This window comes from Canis lupus, chromosome 24 (assembly GCF_011100685.1).
Source record: "Canis lupus familiaris isolate Mischka breed German Shepherd chromosome 24, alternate assembly UU_Cfam_GSD_1.0, whole genome shotgun sequence".
NCBI classification, from domain to species: domain Eukaryota; kingdom Metazoa; phylum Chordata; class Mammalia; order Carnivora; family Canidae; genus Canis; species Canis lupus.
Genome location: NC_049245.1, coordinates 2,331,344 through 2,350,728, shown reverse-complemented (window position 1 = coordinate 2,350,728; position 19,385 = coordinate 2,331,344). Strand labels below are relative to the sequence as shown.

General features: G+C 44.8%; 1 protein-coding gene across 1 annotated transcript; it reads right to left on the bottom strand.

Annotated features, from left to right (window-relative positions):
- Positions 1–10,956: 10,956 nt before the first annotated feature.
- Positions 10,957–14,430, bottom strand: LOC111092249 (the record flags this gene model as incomplete). Its single annotated transcript, XM_038572976.1, is given in 8 exon segments — positions 10,957–11,099; positions 11,102–11,368; positions 11,371–12,027; positions 12,120–12,305; positions 12,308–12,418; positions 12,421–12,815; positions 12,817–12,987; positions 13,973–14,430. Coding segments are annotated over 8 exon segments (1,965 nt in total), but the record flags the coding sequence as incomplete, so codon positions are not given.
- Positions 14,431–19,385: the final 4,955 nt, after the last annotated feature.

Sequence of the window (19,385 nt, the reverse complement as noted above, 5' to 3'; positions counted from 1 at the left end):
TGCACCATCTTAAGTGTACAGCTCCATGAATTTTTACATATGTAAGCACCTATATATAACCACTACTCAATTCCAGATAGGAAGCCTTTCCATTACCTTAGAAGATTCTCCAAGGTTCCTTTCCAGTCGTACTGGACCCTCACCAGAGGTAGCCACTACTCTGACTTCTATCATCATAGATTACTTTTTGCCTGTTTCCAAACTTCATACAAATGAAAACATACACTGTGTTCTTTTGTATCTGGCTTCTTTCATTGAACATAATGATTCTGAGAGTCCTCCATGTTGTTGCTTATGTCAGTAGTTATTTTTAATCTCTGTGTAATATTCCACAGTGTGAATATACCATAATTTGTTTAGTCATTCTCTTGAAGAACATTTGAGTTTTTTCCTAGTATTTGGCTATTATGAAAGTTGCTCTGAACATGCAGCACATATATCTCAGTGAATTTAAGCACTCATTTACAAAAGGTGTGGAAAAACTTGAGTCAAATCCTTAAAAAGAAATAATAATGAAATGAGCATAAATAAAACTAGAGTTGGCAAATATAAAGACTTAGAGATCTTGAAAATAAAATAAAAATATACTCATATAGTCATAATTTTAAACATCAAGGAAGAAAAGGGAAGAAAAATCAGTGAATTGGAAGCTAAAAGCAAGGAGTTTGCTTACATGTAGAACAGTAATAGAGACTTGAAAATAATTGTATACATACGAAACACATACTTAAATGAAAAAATCAGAGGAGATATAAGTGACAGACTGAATGAATTCAATAGTCATCTAATAAGAAATACAGAACAAAAAATGGTGGTCAGGCAGAGAAACTATATTTGGAAGGATCTCAACTTAAAATTTTCCATTATAAAGAAAAATCATATGCCCACAAGTCAAAAGGTTGCTTGCTAGTACCAAACATGATAAATAAAAATAAGTCCATATATTGATCCATTATGGTGAGGCTGCATAAAAGCAAGGATAAACCAACAATCCTAAAAATGTACTGGGGTTCTGGATCCAGAGTGCTAGAGGTGTCCTAGATCATTAGCAAGATGGCTACATAATGTAGACATTTCTCAAAACTTATTCAGTCATATACCTAAGATCTACATTTTCACTTTAAGTACTTTAACCTTGCTTTTGAAAAGGGCTGGGTGAAAAGGATTGCCCATTCAGAATTATAGCTAGAATGACAGCAGAATTCCTATAGCTACACAAATGTCAAAGACAATACAGCAATATCTTCAAGTGCTGAGGGGAAAACAACTACTACTTTTTAAGAGTGAAGACAACAAAACAATATTTTTAATAGTAGAAATAGTACTTTCAAATTCTAACTTTTTAAAAGGTATCCTTAAGTAAAAAATAAAATAGAAACCATAGGAGATCATGAGCTATAAGAAATAAAAGTAATGGGGTGCCTAGCTGGCCCAGTGGTAGATCATGTGACTCTTGATCTTGGGGTCATGAGTTGAGCCCCACTCTTGGTTGTTGAGTTTACTTAAAAAAAGAGAAATAAAAGTATTTACTGTTAGTTGGGAAAATATGTTGGTAAATTAATTATTTATGATGGTAAGACTAAAAAGAAAAACAGCAACTCTTCTGAGGTGTAAGAAAGACAAAACTCAAAGTCTAAACAACCATAACAATATAAGGAAGAAAGTATTGAGTAGCAGTCAATGGATAAACTATGCTTAGGTTATTTTTTGTGGCCTACAGAAAGTGAAAAAGATTAAATAGCTGTTAGAAAAAAATGTATAGTTACTTGTGCCTGGTAATATTTGAAGGGGTACCATTAAAAAAATAAGGCTTCCCAATCAGCAGAGGATCCAAAGTGGGAGCATGTAAAATTTTATCAATGCAACATGAGACAGAAACAAAGAGTAAAAGAAGTGAAGGAAAAGGATGACAATCATAAAATATAAGGTGGTCAGTATCAGTCCTAATATTTTAGTAATCACAATGTGTAAATAAAGATGAAGGAGGAAAAAGACTTATTGCATAAAGATTGACCAAAAGAGAACTACTGCAACAATGACATAAAAAAAAATTTAAAGCATGAAGCATAAATAAGGATGATGATAAAAGTAACAATCTACAATATAGATATAAAAATCAGGAATTATATGTTGCCACAACATGGCCTTGAAATAGATAAAGCAAAAACTAACAAAATTACAGAGAAATTGGCTAGACATTTTAGTAGGGATCTCTGGTTTTTATGTCATGCCTGGAAAGACCATCCCATCTGTACAATTATAGAAAGTCCATACTTTCTCTGAACACCCTAACTTTATTCAGGTAGACTGGGCTTAAGCCTTGTCAATGCCAGCCTCACCATGGAGTGCTCAGATACTTGAGAGGAAATAAAGTATTTCATTCTCACTGCATCTGCAGTTGTGCTGTGGTTGTTCTTGGTGTTGGCTTTCTACCATGGGACCTCCAGCTTGTAACTGTATGGGGTTGAGCAGAGTGGATGGGTCACCAGTCCCCTGCATCACTTTGGAATGGCCTTTCTTACTAGCTTCCTTTTATTCACTTCCTATCTGAACACTCTCCTAGGAGTCACACCATTCATTCTTCCATTATGTCCACCTAACTAACCGCCACTTCAGATCCATTCTGTGGATTGAAACTTTCACCCTAGATGTTTTCATACTTCATCAATTTCCCCCCATTTTAAAAATGTTTGATATATTGTGAATTTTGTGTTGGCATGTATAAAAATACACTTTCTTCTTCATTTTATGACCCAATTTTGAATACTTTTCAATTTTACTGTACCTGCAATTTATTTGTATTTTAATCCATTTCAAATTCTTTTTGAAAAAAGAGTGATGCTTAAAAAACAAAGAAACAAATCTGGCAATTCCACTCTTACATATATACCCAACTGAAAAGTATACATCTGTTCAACAAAGTACATAGACTAGGATGTCCATGAAAACAATATTGATAATAGCCCCAAATGGGAATCTACCCAAATGCTCATCTGCAATATAATAGATAAGTAAATTGTGCTATATTCACATAATGAACATAACTATAAGAATTCACAAATCACAACTATATGCAACTATACAGGTGAAATTTGCAATTATACTCTCGAGTGAAAGAAGCCAGACACAAGAAAACATATGCTGTGTAGTTCTATTTATAAAGAATACAAAAATAGGCCAGGCTAATCTCTGCTATTATAGGTCAGGATTGTGGTTACCCTTGGGCAGATAGCAACTGGGGAAGGGGAGGGTGTTTCAAGGGGTTTGGGAATGTTGTCTTTGTTGAACTGGATGCTGGTTTCATGCATGTGTTCACTTTGTAGAAATTTATCAAGCCATATACTTATCATATGTGGGGATTTTTTTTAGTGAATATTAAACTTTAAAGACATTAAAATATAAATAAAGCAAGAAGCTTTAGTACTGACTAGAAGTATCTAAGATCCCAAATTCAGGGCCTGCTGAATTGTTCTTGCCTTTCACGGGTTCATTTTTCTTTGCATTCATAAGAAATCCCAGGAATGTTGTCAATTTCTACAAGCGCAGCTTGGTGGTCACTTTATGCAGCCTACATGGGGCTTAGACCTCTATCGCCTCTATCTTATATTTATTTCTCCATCATGCAACATTTTTTGCCAAGGATGTTTTGTCCTAAAGGGTGGACCCAAAGCAATGCCCAAGCAACAGAAAATAAGGCTGATACAACTCTCTTAAAATGCTGGCACACTTTTGAAGGCAATGTACACTATAATACAGGAAAGGAAGACCTGAAAAGGACTATGAGGTACAACTATTGCTATGGTCCCCTGGGCCATTATCCTTCTCCCTAGATTCTCTCTGAGCCTAGCTCTGATGACCACCACCCTCATGCCCTCCACTTTGTCTTCCTTCTCTGTATCCATGTTCTCAAGTCCCAGGAAACAAAAGATCCAGTGTCGGTCTTCATGGTGTCAGTAGAGATGGTTTCTGTTCTAATAAAGGCAATACTTTTCAGCATTAAACAGGCTATTTAGCATCTCAATCTGAAAGGCTTCACTTAGTAACAGAAATAAGCATTTTCCTGCCTCACATCAGTTTGATTAGAAGGGGCTTACTGAAATGGTCCCACCTGGAACAAAGAAGGGGCCTCACCATGAACAAATCACCTTCTACTTTGGATCTCAAAGTTGTTTATTTAAAAAAAAGTGTTTTATGACCCCACCTACCTCATCCTACATACATATCAAGGACAGTGCTGTTTCGAACACACATGTGTGTTGCATTATTCATCTTCTCTGTGATAATGTAACTAACAAATTATCCCAAGATTTCAGAGGTTCACAACAACAAATATATATTTGTTATATTTGGAGCAATGGCCACCTAGGACATCTCTTATGGCAACAAGCAGGAGTTCAAAAGTACTGGCAGAAAATTCCACTTTTTTTAAAAACATCTGCTTGGAACTGGGACACTGTCATTTCTGCCTACATCCCATTGGCCAAAGCCAATATAAAAGTCATATCGACAAGTCTAACATCAGAAAAGGGAAGAAAGGGCAGCCCCGGTGGCGCAGCGGTTTAGTGCCGCCTCCAGCCCAGGGCATGATCCTGGAGACCCTGGATCGAGTCCCACATCGGGCTCCCTGAATGGAGCCTGCTTCTCCCTCTGCCTGTGTCTCTGCCTCTCATTCTCTCTCTGTGTCTCTATGAATAAATAAATAAAATATTTAAAAAAAAGGGAAGAATTTTCTGTTGGGAAGGAGGAGAAAGTGAATATTTGCTGAACAATGGTATATGTGAACACACACACACAGTCCCTACGTGGTAGTCTACAGTGTTATCCAGTGTGAACCAGAGATACAGAAACATATGAATCATCTCCACTCTGGGCAATATGGTGGGCCAGACTCCCTGAAGTGCCCTTCTCCTGTGAAAAATGAGATCTTTGCTGAGCTTGTAACATGCAAGGGAAATTTCCGATGGAGGTGGGAAGCAAAACAACAGTGAGCTGAAACCAGAGTGGGGAATAAGCCAGGAACATATATACAAGAAAGACATTATCAGCATTTCCAAGGCTAAAGGGTACGTATGTGTGTATTGACAGGATATGGGAAGAAACCTTGAGTCCTAGGATTAAGCTGGGGACTTTTGAAGTAGGGGAGTAATCCCAGGTCTTTAGTACCCTTGGATCTCTGCAGGATCGATTACTCCAGTATCAGTTCTCTAGTGTGAACTAGAGAAAAGAAGATCCAATTTAAGCTCTTAGTTCTTCTACACATTAAAGGATTAAAAGGCTTAAAATCGAATATAAAATTGAAATTACCAAACACAAAGAAAGAATTCTCCATGACTGAGTCAACCAGAAACAATAAATGGCAGACTTAAATTTTAGAATGTCAGATAGTAAAATTTCACATGCAGAATATAGAAAGACTACGTAGGAAGAATCACAAAAATGAAGAAATAATAAGAGAATTAAAAAGTTACAGGATGGATTTGAAAAAGAACTAATGAAAAATTTTAGAAATTAAAAAAAATGTGGTTGTTGAGAAAAAAATAGACACTTATTGGAAGAGCTAAATTGAAGCTTACACTTTTTAAAAAAAGATTTTATTTATTTATTCATGAGAGACACAGAGAGAGAGAGAGAGAGAGGCAGAGACACAGGCAGAGGGAGAAGCAGGCTCCATGCAGGGAGCCCGACGTGGGGCTCGATCCCAGGTCTCCAGGATCACGCTCTGGGCTGAAGGCCGCGCTAAACTGCTGAGCCACCCGGGCTGTCCTGAAGCTTACACTTTAAAAAAAAAAAAAAAAGAGAGAGAGAGAGATTTTATTTATTTATTTGAGAGAGAGAGGCAGCACAAGCCAGGTGAGCAACAAAGGGAGAGGGAGAAGCAGATTCTCTGCCAAGTGGGGAACCTGATGTGGGGCTTGATCCCAAGACCCTGGGATCATGACCTGAGCTAAGGGCAGCCACCTAACAGGCTGAGCCTCCCAGGTGCACCCTGAAGTTTACACTTAATTAAAAATTAGTAAATTGTAAAAAAGAGGGCAGCCTGGGTGGCTCAGCAGTTTAGCGCCACCTTCAGCCCAGGGCATTATCCTGGAGACCTGAGATCAAGTCCCACGTCGGGCTCCCTGCATGGGCCTGCTTCTCCCTCTGCTTATGTCTCTGCATGTCTCTCTCTCTCACTCTCTCTCTCTCTCTCTCTCTCATAAATAAGTATATAAATAAAATCTTTTTAAAAATTGTAAAATAGAGAAGAAATTTCCCAAAATGCAACACAGAGAAACAAACAGAAAACATAAACAAGAGATATGGATATGAAGAATAAAATGAGTAGATATAATAGACATCCAATCAGAATTCCAGATAAGAGATAATTAGAGGTAATATTTGAAGAGATAGTGACTGAGAACTTTCTAGAGCTGACAGGAAATATTAACCCACAGGTACACCAAATGCAATCCTTGTTGACTGTGGTAAATAAAAGAGAAAAAACACTTAACCACATTGTAGTGCACCCGCAAAATCCCAACGACTGAGAAATCTTAGAAGCAGCCAGAGAGAAAAGTGAGGCCACCCACAAAGTATAGGTTTTTGTGTTACAGCAGATTTCATGATATCAACAACGGAAGCCCTCTTTGAAGGGATCTTCCAGCACCTTCCAACCCCAGAATGGACCATCCAAGGCTCCAGGCACTGAGGAGCAAAGATGGGTGGTCCCTACTGAGCCCTGTCTGAATTCCTGACCAGAAGACTGTGAGCTGGATCAAACGGCTCTGAGTTTTGGGCTGATTTGTTACAAAAAGCAATATATGACCAGAACGCTTAGATAGAAATTGGTCACACATATCAAGAATGTCACTGCACTGCCCTGTGCCACCCCTCCAGACCCAAACCCAAAAGCTACTGGTGACCCTGTGCGTGTGAGACAGTGTAAAGAAATCTGAGTTAACGTGGGTGATGAAAAGAAACCCATGGAAACTAGTAAGAGCTGGGGGTGTGGTGCTCAGGCAGGGGTAGGTTCTTGCACAGAGTTGGCGTCTCTGTAGTGGAATGTTCTGTATATGATACAGAATTAACTCAATGATCCTGCTTTCCCCGGACACTCAGAAAGCCGTGACTCTGGGAGGAATAAAAACTTACAAAGAAACATGATGCTAGGTACTATTTAGAGAGACCCTGTGAAAGGTAGAGCAGGGCAGCTGTCTCCCCCATCCCCTTTCCTCTCTGACTGCTTAGTGTCCTCCTCCCCCACTTAGGACGCTTGCCTCCTTATATTTCAATCCCTCCTTCTTTCTTTTAAACTTGGGTGGCTCCTTCAATGGGGCGCTGCTGGGGCCTTCCCTGCCTGGGACTCTGCTGCTCCTGAGGGTGAAGGTCCCCAGGCAGTGGTCCCATGGGGTTGGGGACATAAGATGGGCTCTGCCCTTCCCATTTCTACTCTTTGATGGTGGTGCTACAGCTGCTCTCCCCTCAATCCACCCACGAGAAAACACCGAGAAAACACACCTAGTCACAGCCGGGGCTACCAGTTTGCTTCCAAAGACTAGTCTCATGTAAAGAACGTATATCCAGGGCAGCCTGGGTGGCTTAGTGGTTTAGCACCGCCTTCAGCCTGGGGCATGATCCTGGAGACCCAGTGGGGCTCCCTGCATGGGGCCTGCTTCTCCCTCTGCCTGTGTCTCTGCCTCTCTCTCTCTCTGTCTCTCTCTCTGTCTCTCATGAATGAATAAATAAAATCTTAAAAAAAAAAAAAAAAAAAGAATGTATATCCCTGTAGTCACATTGCTTTGACCTGCTCTGGTCTATAATTACCTGGGTATGATTAAAGGACCTGTTGTCTGCTTCAGGGTGTACTTTTGTTAAAAGAACCCTCATGTTAGCTGAGATTGGCTTTGTCTGGAGCTGGTCAGAACGCAGGGTGCTGATGACAAGTGGATCTTTTCTGATCCTATGCTCCCTCCCTGATGGAAGGCTGGGGGAGGGGGAGGGAGGATGGGAGTTGTGTTTCAGGTAAGCCTGCACTCAGGTATGAAGATGTCCCTTTGCCTCATGCCTTCAGTGTGGCTCCGAGGAGCTGTCTGATAGGCACCGAAGAAGGCTATGAGATATCATTGCAACAGCTGAGACTGGACTCTTGAGTCATAGACAGTGCTAGTGGCACTCCAAGCATGTACTGATATTTCACATTACAGAAGATAACATTTCCCTTTAATGTCTTACTACCTGATGAGTCACTTATTTTGTAGCTAGCAGAGCAGGAAGGTTAGGGTAGCTGCTCTGGCTCCAGACAGCATGGACTTGAGTCTTAGGTCTACGTCTTATTGTGTAATTTCAGGCAAGCAACTTAAACCTTCCCATGATGTGGTTTTCCCGTCTGTAAAATGGGGTTTCCCATCTGTAAAATGGGGCACTAAGTAATGCCTATCATCTAGGGATGTTGTGAGGATTAAATGACTTCATACATACAAAGCACTTGGAACAGTGCCTGAACAGAGAAAATACTAAACAAATGGGAACTTTGATTATTAAAGTTTATTTTTTTTTAAAGAGTGATGAGTAATTGTCACCTAAATTGACTTGTTTAGGGATGCCTGGAATAAAATAGAAAAAAAATTGACTCTTTGTGACCTCACCACCCCTCATGACAAAGATGATAAAGACAAAGCCCTTTGTGAGGCTGGAGTGAAACCACTTCCCTCCTGGTATGGAGAACTTACCCAGACCGTGAAGACCATTCTGACAGTGAGGGGATTATTGCAGAAACAAGACTTCAGATTCCAACTGGGCTGAGCAGGTCACATTTTGAGCAACCTTTCCTGAATCCCCTTTGTTTCCAATCACTGTTGTCACAGCCACCTTTACTTTCCCTGCGGGGCTTGAGTATTCAGGTCTTGGGCAAGCCTTGACTCTTTTATAGCAAGTGCTTTCTCATTGTGCCTTCTAGATTTTAGAGTGGAAGATTGCTTTACCCTCCACCCATCTCTGGGCAACAGCCCTCACCCCTTGACCATGTTTCTTCTCTGAAAACATTCAAAGAACAGATATTCTTCAAAAAAAATTTTTTTTTATTTATTCACTCATGAGAGACACACACAGAGAGAGATGCAGAGACACAGGCAGAGGGAGAAGCAGGCTCCCTGCGGGGAGCCCGACATGGGGGTTCTCCAGGACCAGCCCTGGGCCGAAGGCCGCGCTAAACCGCGGAGCCACTGGGGCTGCCCCAGAATAGATCTTCTACGCCAACATGGATATTCAGGGCTATCGTGGAAACGGGGCAAAGCAGAAGTTTGGGGCCACTTTTGGCGCCTTCTTAGTTGTTTTGAGGACGAGCTGCTATATCCTTTGAAAGAAGTTTCCAGTTAATAAACACTAATATAAACGCACATTTTAAAATTTATCTCATTTTATAGATTGTGCCTGCTTCCCAAAAGCATGTAAAAATGGGGTGGAGAGGTGAGGATCCTGGGATTGGTTGCTCAGCATCAATACTTCCACTTCCTTCTGCCTCCTTCTTTGTAATGTCATTTTTGCAGGATTTCATCTTTGAGGTTACTTTTGTTTGATTCAATGAGACCGAACTTCCACTGTGAGAAATCACAGTTGGCTTAAGAGGAGGGGAGTAGATACCCAGAGAAAACTCTGAAGATAGCTTCTAATATCTTTGGATGTTAGAATTGGGGAGAAATACTCAAATACATGAACTTTGTTTTGAAATGCCTACACATCTATTCAAAAGTGTCCCTGAGAAAGAGGGACGTGCAAAATCACCACTAAGCCACCCCACAGTAATGATCGCAATACGTAAGGTCCCTCGCTGGATGCCAGGACAGAGGGCAAATTTTTAAAGAGAAATTGGTTATTGGTGTGGTCTAAGATATCTGTTAATGACAAAGGGGAAAATAGTACCCTCGCAGTGGAGAAATGAGGCAAGACACCATCCTATCCAAATGATGAGGGTTAAAGTCACCAGTGACAAGACGCATTGACATGAACCTTGGGCATTATGCACAGAGAAGACTCAAGTGTTACTTTTGTGGTATTCTTGCCCCAAACACAAAATTACTATCTCATGAGCAAACATCAGACAAACCCAAATGGAGACATTTACACGGTAACTGACCAGTGCTCTTTAAAAGTGTCAAGGTCACAAGATATAAGAGAAGATTGAGGAACAGCCAAACTAAATGGAAAGTGCGATCCTGGGGTGGGTCTTAGATTCAAAAAAGACACGAGTGGACAACCAGAGAAATCCAAATAACTTTTAAGACTGTTGTTCCTGTAGTGCCCAAGATTGCGAACCCGAGAAACCGCCAAGGAGCCGACACCGATGCAAACACACGAGGGTTTATTTACAAGCTCGAGCCTGGGTCCAAGTATACCCGACACAGCGGAGCCGGGACTTGGACCCCGAGACTAAGAGGCGTAGCAACTTTATAGGGGCCAGTGGCCAATGGGATACGCAGAAAGTTGCACAGTCATGCTGGTCCACTGAGCCGGATTTCCGGTGAGGGTGTGTCCTGGTCTCTGACTAGGGCGGGCAGTGCCCTAAGTAATAAGCAGGTCAGCACAAGGCGGGTGCAGCCCAAAATAGAGTCAGTCCTGCTCTGCTTGTCCAGGGGTAGGGGGTTTTGTTCAATTTCCTGGGTCCCACATTACCCCCTTTTTCAGAGGATCCTATGCAGGACCCAATCATGGGTCCAGGTTGCTCTCAGAGTGAGCTAGGGGGAATGATTAAACCAGGATTCTCACCAACCTTGTTGCTGTTCTCGCTCTTATTTAAGGCAGCACATAGTCCCCCCCCCCCTTTTGTTGTAAGAAGACTAAGTCTAATCCCCTTCTATTTTGAAGGACAACCTCGGACTAGGGAGTCTTGGAGGTGGGAAATAAGTGAGAACGGCGCAGTCTTAGCTTTAGGGGATTGTCCTTGTCTGGTCGGCCTTTCCATTCTGGAACAAAGTCCTTGAGAACGGCATGTGGGTCAGCTGGCCGGACGTGGGTGTAGTGGACCCAGGGAGTAATCCCGTCCACCTTGAGAGCAGTGGGAGTGGTCAGGATCAAGAGGTAGGGTCCCTTCCAGCGAGGTTGAAGTGTCCGGTGTTGGTATCTCAGTCACCTGGCCGGTATTGATGGGGATCCGGGGGTGGCCCCGTCTCATAGAGGGCCCTCAGCTTAGGCCACACCTGCTCATGGGTTCGTTGTAACATTTGGAGGGAGAAAAGAAGTTGGTGACCATCAAATTCAGCAAGCACCTCAAGTTTTAAAATGGGGATAACAGGTGGAGGAAGACAGAACATGATCTCGTAGGGAGTCAGTCCCATCTTATATGGGGAGTTCCTCACCCTATATAGGGCGAAGGGGAGGAGAGTCACCCAGTCCCGCCAGTCTCCAGGGCTAATTTAGTTAAGGTCTCCTTTAATGTTCTGTTCCTCCTCTCTACCTGTCCTGAGCTCTGGGGCCTATATGCACCATGTAATTTCCAATCTGCCCCAAGCACTAGTGCCACTCCCCGTGTTACCTTAGAGAAGAATCCTGGGCCGTGGTCTGACCCAATCTTAACAGGAAAACCATACCTCAGTAACATGTCTTCCAGCAGTTTCTTGGTCACGGTCTGTGCCGTTTCACGTTTGGTGGGAAATGCCTCCGTCCATCCTGAAAGAGTATCTACAAACACTAGTAAATACCTGTATCCGTATTTTCCAGGTCTTACCTCAGTGAAGTCCACTTCCCCGTAGGGTCCTGGGCGGTCCCCTCGGAGCCGGGTGCCCGGGTTAGATCCATGGGCGGTGGCATTAGTTAACCGGCATGCGTGGCAGCTCGCCACAGTCTGCTCCATCTCTGCTCGAGTGTCTTTAATAGTGATCTTTGCATGTCGTGTGAGGTCTTCCATCTTCCTTGTCCCATGGATGCTCCGATGCATCCTGGATAGGCCTCGCCGTCCCAGTTCCTCCGGCAGGATGATGCTGGGGTCTGCGGCCCTCCCCCAGCCACGCAAGCCCTGGGTCACCGGCAAGCGTTGATCCAGCCTAAGTCCGCATCAGTACAGTTGGGGGTGTCGGGCAGGGTCGGTGCCCCGGACCGGGTCGCGTGGTTGCTAAGACCTGGGTCACCAGAAGGGCCGCCTCCTTAGCTTCTGAGTCCGCTAGCCGGTTCCCGCTCCTGGCGTGTCTCTCTCTGGTGCCGCGGACAGTGCATGATGGCCAGGGCCCTGGGCAGCCAGAGGGCCCTCAGGAGGTCAAGGATCTCCGCTGGGTTTTGAGCAGTCTCTCCCTCTGCGGTCAGGAGCCCTCTCTCCCTGTGAAGGGCCCCGTGGACTGAGCGGCGGCGAGGGCGGACCCGCTGTCGGTGTAGACGTTGATTCCTTCACCTTCCCCCACGGTCAGCGCCTTGGCCAGTGCGGGTTCTGCCCGTTGAGCCGACGCTCCGCTGCCAGTGGCTCTGCCCAGACGGTCTCCGTCTCCGAGGTCGCGGCTGCCCCCGCGGATCTGACTCCTTCTCGGACAAAACTGCTGCCGTCCGTGTACCAGGTGGCGTCCGCGTTGGGCAGTGGCTGGTCCTGGAGATCAGCTCTGACTCCGTGCACCTGGCGGACGGTTTGCGGCTGTGGGATCCTTAAGACGGTTTCCTTCCGCGCATCCATCAACCATCTCTGTCCATCCTTTAATTTGTACCCAAGGTAGCTCACCTCTGCTCTGCACATCTGGGCTTTTTTAGCTGAGGCCCGGTATCCTAGGGCCACTATGGTCTGGAGCAAGTCCCTGGTGCCTCGCAGGCATGTGGCCTGGTCCTCCGCCGTCCACAGGATATCATCTACATATTGTAATAAAGTTAAATGAACGGAACTCACCCAAGTCTTCGTGTAAGGCCTCATCGAAGATGGTCGGTGAATTTCTGAATCCTTGTGGTGGTCGAGTCCAGGTGAGCTGGCCATTGATGCCTTTCTCAGGGTCCGTCCATTCAAAGGCGAAGAGGTCTTGGCTCCTGGGTGCTAAAGGCAGGCTGAAAAAGGCATCTTTTAAATCTAATACTGTATACCAAGTTTTGTCTGGAGGCAGGGTGGAGAGGAGGGTATATGGGTTTGGGACCATAGGGTGCATATCCTCTACTCGCCGGTTGACTTCCCTCAAGTCCTGGACTGGCCTGTAATCCTTAGAGTGCGGTTTTGGAACCGGCAGCAAGGGAGTGCTCCATGCCGATTGGCAAGGCCTCAATATGCCCGAGTCCAGTAGTCGCCGTATGTGGGGTGTGATTCCCTTTCGTGCTACTAGAGGCATGGGGGATTGGCGGACCCTGACAGGGTCGGCCCCCGGCTTTAGTTCTATGTATGTGGCCGGTCGGTGCTGGGCCAGCCCGATTCCCCCAGTTTCTGCCCACGCTTGGGGAAATTCCCACAGCCAAGGGTCAATGTCAGTCATTGGGGCTGAGGGCATTTGGTGGAGAAGATATTTGTCTTCTAAACTCAGGACAAGCACCTGAATCAGGTGCCCCTTTTTGTTTAGGACTTTTGCCCCTTCGAGGTGGAAGCAAATTTGTGCCCCCATCTTGGTGAGCAAATCCCGACCTAACAATAGGTAGGGACACTCAGGGATGACCATGAAGGAGTGGGATACCCAGCCCGTGCCGAGATCCACAGTTCTTCGGGTAGTCCATGAGTACTGTTTGGTGCCCGTGGCCCCTTGCACCCATGAAGTTTTGTTTGCCAATTTCCCTTGGGGTTGTAATAAAACCTAATATTGTGCCCCAGTGTCCCCTAGGAATTCAACAGGTTGCCCCTCCACTTTAAGAGTTACCCTGGGCTCGGGGAGGGGTGCCGAACCCTGACTTCCCTAATCGTCCAGGTCCTCCATTTCTAAGATCTTGGCAGGGGCCTTAGATCTTTTGTTAGGGCAGCTTTTCACCCAATAGCCCTCCTCTTTGCAATAAGTGCATTGGTTTTTGTTCAGCTTAGGGCGCTCCCGATGGGGATCAGGGCCATCCTCCTTACCTGTCCCTGAAGCCAGCTTCTTGAGGTGCCTCCATCTTTCCTGTGGGTCGTCCATGGTTGTGGCCAGCAAGATCTTGGCCAGATTTCGGGTCTGCCGGTCACTTAGTTTGGTTTGTTGTTCTTCCGGACTGTCTCTATTATTATAGACTCGTTCTGCTACTATCACTAAGTCCTGCAAGCTCTTCTCTCCCAGTCTCTCTACTCTTTGCAATTTCTTTTTAATGTCCAGAGTGGCATGATAATTGTGGCCTTTGTTTCCGGGGTTTCTGGGTTCATAGGGGTGCACTGCCTAAAAGCCTTTATGACTCTCTTTAAGAAGGCTGCTGGACTCTCATCCTTACCCTGTCTTACATCATAGACCTTGGCCAGATTGGTAGGCTTGCGGGCGGCAGCCTGGAGACCTGCCCCTAGAATCTGGCGGTGGACCCGGAGTCTCTCCTTACCTTCAGCTGAGTTGTAGTCCCACGTGGGGCGGGATAAAGGGAAGGCAGCGTTTATGAGGTCTGGGTTTTGAGTTGGCTGTCTGTCCTCTCCCAGGACAGACTTCCGGGCTTTCACCTGAATTCGTTCTCTCTCCTCAGTGGTGGAGAGAACCTGCAAGAGCTGTCGGCATCATCCCAAATAGGCTGGTGGGTAAAGAGAACAGTATCTAAAAGCCCGATTAGACCTCTCGGATTATCAGAGAACTTTGCATTTTGGGTTTTCCAATTATATAAATCACTGGTGGAGAACGGCCAATATAACACTAGCTGTTCGCCAGTCTCGTCGGGGGGCCCCATGGCGCAGAGAGGAAGGGCGGTGGAGTCGGCCGGGCCGCATTCGGAGGTGGGGCCATTCGGTGGGTCCGGCCGCGTGTCCCCGCTGCTGGCCCGCGACAGGGACTCCCTCATCAGGGAGGGGAGCGCCCCTTCTGCAGCTCCCGATGCCTCCAATGGAGGGGCGGAAGTGGGGGGGGATGCCCAGTAGGGCGGCGGGAGAATTAGGTCCTCCGGGGAGGAATCCTGGAAGACCGGAGGAAGGGGTGCTTCGGGCATAGAGTCGGTCTCCTTTTTGGCTTTCCGCAGGGCTAGAATCTCTGTGGGTCCTGCTTTGGGGGGTAAAAATGGTTTTAGCCAAGGAGAAGGATTCTCCATCATGTCCTGCCAGGCCAGGATGTAGGGCACCTGGTCAGAGTGGCCGTCCGGTTCGTTCCTGAAGATCACGGTCTTAACCTGTAAGATAATAGGTAGGTGGGAAGTTCCTTCGCGGGGCCATCCCACGTCAAAGGTTGGCCATTCTGATATACAGTAAATTTGGAACCTCTTTCTCCGTATGTCTATGCTCAGAATACAAGCTCTTTCCCTAACATCCGAGAAGTGAGAGAGCATAAGAGACAGGGGAGTGGTTTCTGTCTCCCCCGTTGTGTCCCCAATCCACACCAAGACACAGAGAGTAAAGACGATTAACAAGGACCCAACAACACAGACAAATGCACAAACAGTTAGCAAGGACATAGTAACACACAAACGTTCCGTGCGGCCGCGGAGACAAAGCAGAAAGTAACCCGAAGGGCTGGCAGCCGGCCCTCCCTACAGATGAGGACCTCCGTCCACCTACAGATGAGGACCTCCGTCCCCCTTACAGATGAGGACCCCGTCCTCCAGGCCGGGACAAGGGACGTCTCCTCAAGACCCCCGGTCGACGGCCGGCCAGCGTGGCCGCCTAAGCCAATGCCGACCCAATACAGATTGGAATTGCTACAGGTAAAAGTACAGGTTAGAGCTCTCAGAAAATATGTGCGCAAAAGGTGGAAAAAGTTGAGTGCACTCACCACGCGTGAAACCCTCCGGATGGGGTCCTGGAGGTTTCTTGGATCCCGGATGAGCCCCCAAATGTTGTGCCCAAGATCGCGAATCTGAGAAACCACCAAGGAGCGGAGACCGATGCAAACACACGAAGGTTTATTTACAAGCTCAAGCCTGGGTCCAAGTCCGTGCTCCGCTGCGTCGGGTATACTTGGACCCAGGCTCAAGCTCGTAAATAAACCCTCGTGTGTTTGCATCGGTCTCCGCTCCTTGGTGGTTTCTCGGATTCGCGATCTTGGGCACAACAGTTCCAGTGTCCATTTCTGGGTTTTGCTAGTCATCTATGGTTAACCTTGGGAGGGTGCAGAAGGAAACTCTCTGAGCTATTTTTGCAACTTTTTGAAAGCCTAAGATAATTTCAAAACACAAAGTCAAAGAAAAAATAATTAAATAGTATCCATTTCTGGGGGGCACCTGGGTGGCTCAGTTGGTAAAAGGTCTGTCTTCAGCTCAAGTCATGATCCCAGGGTCCTGGGATTGAACCCTGCTAAGCAAGGAGGCCACTTCTTCCTCTTTCTCTGCTATTCCCCCTGCTTGTACTCTCTAAGAAAGAAAGAAAGAAAGAAAGAAAGAAAGAAAGAAAGAAAGAAAGAAAGAAAGAAAGAAAAAAAGAAAGAAAGAAAGAAAGAAAGAAGAAAGAAAGAAAGAAAGAAAGAAAGAAAGAAAGAAAGATTTTTTTAAATGTTCTTTTCAACAAAATGTTTCCAAATACAGTCGTTTTGGCAAGTTTCATTGGCCTGGCAATATGTAAACCCATAAAATTCCTTCAAAAATCATAATATTGAACTATCCAAATCAGATTCTTTCTACCTTAACTGATTCTACCAACTGAAATACCAGAAAAGCAATGTTTCCTGATGTTGAAGTGTGGCACTGTTTGGTTTGGTAAAAGAAAGCACACCCTGGGGTACTGCCAAATGTAGTGAGAGATGTGTGCAAAAGAGCTTTATATTCATCAGATGGCCATCTTGTCATGGGATATCCCCAATTCTGACTTTTGAAATCATGGTAGGAAACCTAGTGGTGTTTTCTTTAGTTAAAGCTGTTCTTGACTCCAGAAGTCAAGATATGCAAAGACTGATACAATCTGGCAATGAGGCTTTAAGATTCACTTGGGTACCGACATTGGAAGAGTTTGGAAAATGTGTGCATTTTTATTCCAGAAGCTGTTTACTGTTTGCAAAGTTGGCCTAGAGCTTGTTAAAGAGTGCTCCAAACCCCCTACCCCAGTAATTCCTTCAGAAGAGCTGAGCATAGACTACTTCTAGGACTCATATCAAACTAGAGCCCACACAGGTTAAACATCTGAGATTCATTCAGTGACGTTGGTGGGGATGCAAACTGGTGCAGCCACACTCTGAACAGCAGTATGGAGGTTCCTCAAAATATTAAAAATAGAGCTACTCTACAATCCAGTTATTGCACTACTAGGTATTTACATAAAGGTTACCTAAATATAGATTTGAAGGAGTACATGTACTCTGATGTTTATAGTAACATTATCAATAATAACCAAACTATGGAGAGAGCCCAAATGTCCATTGACTGATGAATGGATAAAAAAGATACAATACCTATATTTTAGATATATAATATACAATACACTTATAGTACACACACACACAATAGAATACTACTCAGCCATCAAAAGAATGAAATCTTGCCATTTGCAATGAAGTGGATGGAGCTAGAGTTTATTATGTTATTTTTTTTAAAGATTTATTTATTTATTTATTCAGTCAGAGAGATCGAGAGAGAGGCAGAGACACAGGCAGAGGGAGAAGCAGGCTCCATGCAGGAAGCCGGATGTGGGACTCGATCCTGGGTCTCCAGGATCACACCCCGGGCTGCAGGCGGCGCTAAACCGCTGTGCCACCAGGGCTGCCCGAGTTTATTATGTTAAGTGAAAGAAAACAGGTGAACATATGGCAACGGAGAAGAGATTAAAAAAGGAGAGAGGGAAACCAACCATAAGAGACTTTCAATGATAGAGAACAAACTGAGAGTTGCTGGAGGGAGGTGGGTGGGGGATGGGCTAGATTAGTGATGGGGATTAAGGAGGGCATCTGTTGTGATGAGCACTGGGTGTTATATGTAAGTGATGAATCACTGAATTCTACTCCAGAAACAATATTATACTGTATGGTAATTAAATAAAAGTTAAATTAAAAAAAGATTCATTTAGTGACAAAGGCCAGGGAGAAAGGTGGATCACCTGCAAGGATCCTGGATCTGCTGTTGTATTTCAGAGCTCTTTCAATAAGTTGATGATGAATAATCTATGCAAGAGTGACATTTTAATGAACACCTTCAGTTTCCACTGTGCTTTGTGGGTTTCACAGCATTTTCTCATCTTGTTTCAGCATCCCAGCGAACACTGATTGAGAAGCTCCCCTAAGTGGGACTCCAGATCCTGCTGAGTCATGGCCAGCCTGGCTGAAGAGTGGAATGGACATAAAGGACCAAACCTCACCATTATTCTGAAGAAAACTTAGAAATTGGGCATCAGGGTAGGCAAGAGGTGCCAAAATTTAGGCTTAGATGAGAAAACTTTTTGGGCTAGGGCAGAAGTCTGTGGAGGCCAGGGGTGGGCAGAACAGATGGAAAGTGGGGGAGGCCTCCCAGCCAAGGCACAAATTTTATTTTGTTGTCTGGATATTCATTGTATGGATAGTGAGGAGCCATTCAACTTTTTAAAGCCAGAATGCATAAATTTGGACTTATGAAAATGCATTTGAAACAATTTATAGAGCCATTCAGGACTGAGAAAAAAACTGAAGAAGAGAAGACCAAATGGTAGTTGATCAAGAATGATTGACATTCACATAGAAATTGCTTGACTGGAGCTATGCTAAAGGCTCTATGCTCATAATCACATTTAGTGCACCCAGGGCTCCTGGGGACTAGGTCACCCCGATCCCCATTCTGTAGATCAAGAAAGGCAGAGGTAGAGATTCTGAGTAATCATCCCACCATCACAAAATGAAGTTTGGGGTAAACTCAGATTAGCTGATGGCAGAGGTAAGACTTCAGAGCCAGGACTCAGCATTCAGATAATAATACTGCTGGTGAAAAAGAAAATTAATATCAAGGGAAACAACTAAGTATCAAATAGGCACTATTCTAGGTGCTTCGCATGTATTTGCTTCTGGGAATGGGATTGTCCTGTGGGCCTTCTTTTCTTCAAGAAAGCAGATTGTGGAGCAGCCCCGGTGGCTCAGAGGTTTGGCGCCACCTTCGGCCCAGGGCGTGATCCTGGAGACCCAGGATCGAGTCCCACATCGGGGTCCCTGCATGGAGCCTGCTTCTCCCTCTGCCTGTGTCTCTGCCTCTCTCTCTCTCTCTCTTTCTCTGTGTGTGTCTCTCATGAATAAATAAATAAAATCTTAAAAAAAAAAGAAAGAAAATAGATTGTGATCCGTGGTGGTAAAGGCCTGGACATGGGACAGGAGTGGGGCTGCGAAAGTGGATTGGGTACTATGAATGTGCGGTTCCTTGGGAAGGAAGAGAGAAGTGAGATGATATATGATATCAGGCCTGTGTGGCTGAGGGAACCAGAGAAGGCCATG